We start from the raw sequence: 6,811 nt of genomic DNA, 5'->3' as shown, positions 1-6,811 counted from the left end.
AAGGTGAAAATATATAATAGAGCTTACCGAAAGTGTAAATTATTTTGAATCAACTATTTCATCTTTTAAAGTTTTAATTTTACTATCCAGCTTTTCAAGATTTCAAATTTAAATATGACGTCTATACTAATAGATTGAATTAGTACACTTTATATAATTCTCATAATTACAAACTTATTAAAATAAATAATTAGTTTAAAATTTGAAGTCAAAATGCCTCGCTAACTCAAATCAAACAAATCGAAAGATCTGATAATAAGATCCAACTTTTAAAAGACCAGATAGTCGATTCAAAATAAATCATAATTCAAGTAAGTTGTGAATATTTTTACCTTATTCAGATGACAACTTGTCATATTCCTACTTATTCCGCTAAAATTCTACATATAAATTCAATAATCATGTAAAATTTTTGGGCCTCATTTGGGACACTAGTTTTAAGTACACGATAGAAATTAACACACATTCCTTCATGTAGAAATAAAAATGAGACACGGATCAAAGAACAAGAGAAATGTTCATAAATAAGAAAAATAAAATTATGTATTTAACCACTACGAAGATACCCGAAAAACAGTTCAATCGAAATTGTAAATAACATCCGTAGAAATTTCACCGGGCAACAAAAAAATTCGACGAAACTGGAAAAATGCACCAAGATCTCAGATCAATCAATTGCTTGATCAAACGAAGGTCTTCTATACAAAACAAAATTGAAGTTGGCATCTATAAAAACAATTACCATTACATACACCTCAGATGGTCGATCGATCGATCGATCGATCAATCTATCTCGGTAATTTCACTTTCCTCTAGGAAAAATAAACTAAAGCTACAAAATACTACACATTGGAGTTAATTCACGAACTCAAGGGAAAAAAGAATATAAAAAATTGGACAAAAGTAACATACCTCGCAGTGCGCTGCTTTTGATTTGAAAAAGAAAAACGGAAAAAAAAAAAGGAAGCACAAATAGAAAGAGAACCACCAAACCTGACTTTTATCGTACCATTTTTCTCCAACCTACAGAAAATTAAAAAGCGCACAAATTACTCATCATAAAAAATGCTATGTTACAGTAAAGAACAGGTAATCCGCGCATAATGTGGTAACTTATAATCACCATATAATAATAAAAAAAAAGGAAGAAGAACTCCAGTCCAATGTAAGCTAGAAAATGATTTTTTTTCCCCCATAAAATCCGTAGGAGTAAACAGCTCAAGGGCTGCATTGGATATTACAACATGAAAGGTTTCTGCTCATCAGTAAGCTAGCATATTTAGAGAAGGCAACACTTGCGTCGCAAATTTATAAGGGTTGTTTCACGCTACGTTGGAATAAAAAGAACTATGCATGCTCAGGTAGGAATTATTGCCTGGACCTGGTCTGCCGCGCAGCCGTGTACCCTTCATCTCATCACTTCCTTCAATCGCCACAACTTTAAATGAAAATAACTTTCAGATTTCGAAAAGACTGAAACTCGCTGGGTGGTGATGATGATTTTAAGAATGGATGAGATCTGTGGTCGATCGCTGGGCGGTCCAAGGCCGACGTAGCGGAGCAGGTCAAGGCAGCAACTTCTCCTCAAGTAGGGATCTGTTTGGCCCGGCTAGAGTTTCTTAGGAGGTAACTAGTTCTAATATCTTATTGCAATTAACCAAATATAGCTTAATGCTGCAGCAAAAGCAGATGCTTCAAATTGGACTATCCGCTTTCGCGGCCTAGTAGCTGCGGGTGCTTCAGATTGGACTATCTGCTTTCACAGCCTAGTAGCTTTTATATTTTTTATCGGTCAAATTTCCAGTTGCCGCTTTTCATAGAAAGAAGCTTGTCCAAGAGTCATGCCAAACAGGTACCAGCATTGCAAAAACATGCAGCATAAGGCAGGCATGCACAAATTTATTTGTAGTAACCATAGCACTTGAATAAAATTCCAAATAGCATATAAATGCACAACCAGGAAACTTACCATCTGTCAGCAAATACGAGAATACAAGCTCATTCCAAGCATCTGGGACTCCAGGAAGGCACCAATGGCTGCAATCGAGAATGGTGGAGGGATGGCTATAAATACCAATATGGGCATCGCTCCGGGATGCTCCCATTGAAGTCACATTCAATACGGTGACAGGAACTCTCATCCTCTCTGTCACGTCAGCTAAGATGTCCCCGAACTCACTCCCATCGTTTCCCTTCAGCTCGGAGGAAGGCTGTTCAGTTACTTCACACAGTTTTTGGTTTGAGCCGCTGGATCATTACAAGAGGTATATTCAATTTATCTCGTATAATAAGAATGATATGAGACACCATTTGTGGTATCTGATGTTTGTTACTTGGTATAAATGCCTGATGATATTTAGGAAACAACAAATACATTTTGTTCATGGCTCTCCATACCAAGCATGGATGCATGTAACTATATCAGTACCAGCGAACAAAATACAAGCATCTAACATCATGCTAAAATAGGAAAATACCTAAAGCGATCAGTTCCTGTGGCAGTGATATTCCATGGTCAAATACCAACTCAAATCAAACTAACATTTTTAAACTGCCTAAAGATAAATCATATAATCTGACTCTCTATAGACATTATTATAAGCACAAAAAAGAAGGGAATAAAGCCTTTAATATATCCAAATCTGGTGGAGGTCAACCCAAGAGCTGCGATGGCATGCCAGGTAAAAGGAGATAAAACAGTTAATTTTGCCTCAGTTTTTATTCAAAAACAATATTCTTACGATTCAGTGACCAGTAAAACCATTTTAGACGTATTTCCTGAAATAATTACTTCTTGGGATACAAATGCTCACCTCCAGTGAGAAGGCTCAAAAGTCCGGAAAAAGACATGAGTTCTGTTCATGTCCACCATTTTTTCTACCCACAATGCCCATGTGTCCAAAGCCGTTCTGAAGGCCGCATTGATAGGCATTCCAAGCTTGAGCGTTCCTCCAACCTGGAAATAGCAACCCCTGTCGAGAAGTTTGATTCAGAAAAGTTCAACAATATAAAAGTTTCCACAGTAACTTGCGCTGCAGATATTCCTACCCATGAACACAGTAGGAAATCAAACGGCACAGCAAACAGGTAGCATATTACATATATGACAATCCCTCAGAACCACACAACATTATTACTGATGATCAGTGAAGGGAAGTCATACGATAAGTAAAGCAGAAAACTGACAATATTTGGAAATTCAAATTAATCTCTTTATTAAGAGTTTTTAAATCAGCAGTAATGCCACAAAAAGTTACATGCAAAATGCCACAAACCAATCAAATAAGCAACGAAGTGATCAAATAAACATTATTCTCTTTCCTAAGCACTATGCCTGATTATCCTGTTTCCTGCCCCAAAACTTGAATCCAAACATGAGAACATTTTTTTCTTTCTTTTTTCTTGTAATTTTTCTCTTCTTTCTCTCCTATTCTCTCCTTCCAAACAGGCTGTAAAATATCCCACGAGGCAACAATAAGAATAAGCCTATATAAAATACTAACTTATTTTAAAAGATCTGATAAATAGATCAATTTTAATAAAAGGAGATTTTTACTCCCCAAATTTTCTTGACATGATTTAGAGAACAATATCTGCAACATGATTACCATTCCTAATCCAGAAATCATATTAATTATGGATCATGAGTCATATGAGATCTATTAAGGTAAGAGAAAGAGAGAGAAAAACAAGACGAATAGATGAAGCTAAGAGCAACGATTTTCAGGTTGATCCCTAATAGTGTTGACATAACTAATAAATTTACGGAAACTTATTGATATGTGGTGATAAAAGGGAAAACAATAGTATTTCATATTAATGAGCACAGTAGAACATCAGAATTGCTGATGCACTATGACAAAATCTGTTTGAGCTGTTCCAGCAGAAAGTGATATAAAAATTCGAGAAATAAATAAGAAAACAACTTACATGTCAAACAATTTACTTGGAGTCCACCAGTGGCCAGAGTTAAAAATAAGGACATCCGAATCAACCCACTTCCCATTTATCTCATCCATCTTATCTAGCTTGAGCGTTGAATGGACTCGTTTGGGCCCGTGCCAAGGTGGCAGGCCCGGCTGTACAAGAAACACAGACCGGAAGAACTCCACACTCAAATTGAAATCTGGGAACCGAACACCCAAGAAGCGAATGGTCTTTGAGATCTGATTCCCATTGACCTCGTAAACACTCTGCGGATCCCGAACCCCGGTCATGAGCATACAAATAAAAGACTCCCACTGCGTGCGGCTCATCGAATCACCAACGAAAACAACCCTCTTCCCTCTAAGCCATTCCAAGACATCAGGTGCATTAAATTTGGGCACATCGCAATTCCGCGGCTTCCACCTCCACTTCAAATAGTCCATATCCTTTCTCCCATTTGCCAAACAATTAAACCCTCTTTCAGCAAAGGGGCACTCCGAACTGTTGTACAGCGGATACGTCCCGTCAGCGACCCAGCTACCGTCAAACACATCGCACGCATCCGCCTCACCGGGGAATCCGGAAACCAAGTTCTCGCGATTCAAGTAGCGAACGAAATACAGATACAGCACACATCCAACAACCAGAACAATGGAGACCAGGAAGAACGTCACGGCCAGTGCGCTGATCGACGGGCCATGCGCCCACCATTTCCGATGAGACGAAACCCTAGGGCTCCCCACACTCCTCGGCGTGAGGCGAATCGATGTGCTCCGGCTAAAGCTACCGCTCACCATCTCTGCCGCCGCCGCCGCGCCCTCCGCACAACCATTCTACACGCCTCCACGATCAAATCCCCCTCAACAACCCATTCACATATCGCTCAAAAACCACGAGATCACCCACCCCGATCCGAGATGCCCCGTAGCGACGGATTCAGACATTTTCTATCTCAATCCGATCGCGACAACGAGTAGAAACGGATCATTTCGATCGGGAGATCACTAAATTCGCAATATAACAAAATAATCTACCAAAAAACTCAAATATCATATGATCTACAGCGATAATCGGGTAAAGAGAGAGGGGCAACACATGGGAATCGAACCGGATACGCCGCGCGATCGCTCGACTCCTTCGGACCGGCGCCTCTTCTTCTTCGGATAGAAACACTAACCCTAACCCTAACCCCGACCATGAAGTGTTTCGAGCTGCTCTCGGGGCGAAAAATGGCGGAGAAGCGAAGGAGAGGTCTCTACGAAGAAGACGCAGAGGAAGAAGAAGAGGAAAAGGGTCGGTTGGGGCGGGAGGTTAAATAGCTCCCGAACGAGGGTATTTTCGTAAATTTGAGAGGATAGGTGCGTGGGGCCCAGTTTGGGGTAGTAGTTGGGAAAAAATGGAAAGGTTCATAATATAGAGTGGTACTTTTAACCTTATATTCTTAATTATTTCGTGCACCTCGTGTATGCTTATAGACTTCGTTTGGTTCGGATATAAAAAAGAGTTGTTTATTTCAGAAATAGTTATAAGTTTAGATATAAACTTACAATAGAGCAATTTTGCATTTAGATAAAAATTAAATTGTTATCGGGAATAAAAAAAAATAGTGTTTGAATAGATAAGATGGAATAAGAAAAATAATGAATAGTTATAAATAGAAAATAATGATATTGTCCATTATCTTCTTATTTGAATTTTAATTTTTATCTAAATGCAAAATTGCTCTATATAAAATATTAAATTTTTAATTTAAAATTACAAATTATAAATTTTAAAATTTTAAATTTAAATTTTTAAAAAATTAAATAGGGATGAGAACAACTNTTAATTTTTTAAATTTAAATATCTGATTTTTAAATTTTAAAAATTTAAAATTAAATTTAAAATTTTAAATCTCAAAATCAAAAATTTAAAGTTTTAAATTTTAAATTTTAAATTAAATCAAAACTTAAATATATAAAATATTAAATTTTTAATTTAAAATTACAAATTATAAATTTTAAAATTTTAAATTTAAATTTTTAAAAAATTAAATAGGGATGAGAACAACTGTTTCCACCGCTATTCCCACATAAGAGGTGGGATAGCTATCTCACTCTTTTTTTTTTGTTTGGGCATAAAGGTTGGGATAACTCTTTATCCTACCCCTTGCACCCGAACCAAACAGGGTGATAGGACCTGTTTATTTCGTCAAAGTTGCGAGAAAAAGAAATCGTGTACTTTGATCGTATGTTTGAGATTAACTTTGTCTTTTGTATTGAATGAATTCATAATCTCACGAAGTACATAAAGTCACAGTCAGTGTTCATAGCACATAAAACTCTTCAACTTTGTTGTTCGTCTCTCTCAGATCTATTCTTTTATAAATTGTATCAACGGCGCAATTAAAATTATCTAAACTAGCATAGTCGTAAAATACTTTAAAATATGTATGTGTGTATAATGTTGCTCTATCTCATGAATGTCACCATTAAAAGAGGACTATATACTAAAGAAAATTATCACAAATTATGGAAATTAGTTTTTTTTATAAATTAAAGAGTATTTCTTTAAACCGTTTATTTTGAAACTACTTGATATCTCGATAATATGTTTACATAACTTTAATACGTATTCTTTTTTCGTTGGTGTAGAATAAAAATATAATACTAGATCTCGATTTAAAGGAATAAGTTCTCTATGCCACACTTATACTATATAATCAATAACCAGCCAATAATACTTCTATTTTTGAAAAAAAAAAGTATAATAAAAATATTTATCTAATGACCATGATGGGATAGGTAAATTCAAGAAAAATAATCTGATTGGTTAGGAATGCCATATCAGCAATATAATTGGTGCACCCTAAAATTTTTAATTTAAAGACCTTGTTTGTTACATA

General features: G+C 36.2%; 1 protein-coding gene across 1 annotated transcript; it reads right to left on the bottom strand.

Annotated features, from left to right (window-relative positions):
- On the bottom strand, window positions 651-5,200 carry LOC109720779 (protein trichome berefringence-like 7). Its single transcript, XM_020248095.1, has 4 exons — window positions 3,931-5,200; window positions 2,814-2,972; window positions 1,970-2,247; window positions 651-1,023 (listed from the first exon to the last, which is right to left on the bottom strand). Exons 1-4 carry the CDS (start codon window positions 4,722-4,724, stop codon window positions 1,001-1,003), a joined length of 1,254 nt encoding a protein of 417 aa, XP_020103684.1. The 5' UTR covers window positions 4,725-5,200; the 3' UTR covers window positions 651-1,000.

Source organism: Ananas comosus, linkage group 1 (genome assembly GCF_001540865.1).
Source record: "Ananas comosus cultivar F153 linkage group 1, ASM154086v1, whole genome shotgun sequence".
In the NCBI taxonomy this organism is placed as follows: domain Eukaryota; kingdom Viridiplantae; phylum Streptophyta; class Magnoliopsida; order Poales; family Bromeliaceae; genus Ananas; species Ananas comosus.
The sequence above is the reverse complement of the archived record's forward strand: the minus strand, read 5'-3'. Positions and strand labels throughout refer to the sequence as shown.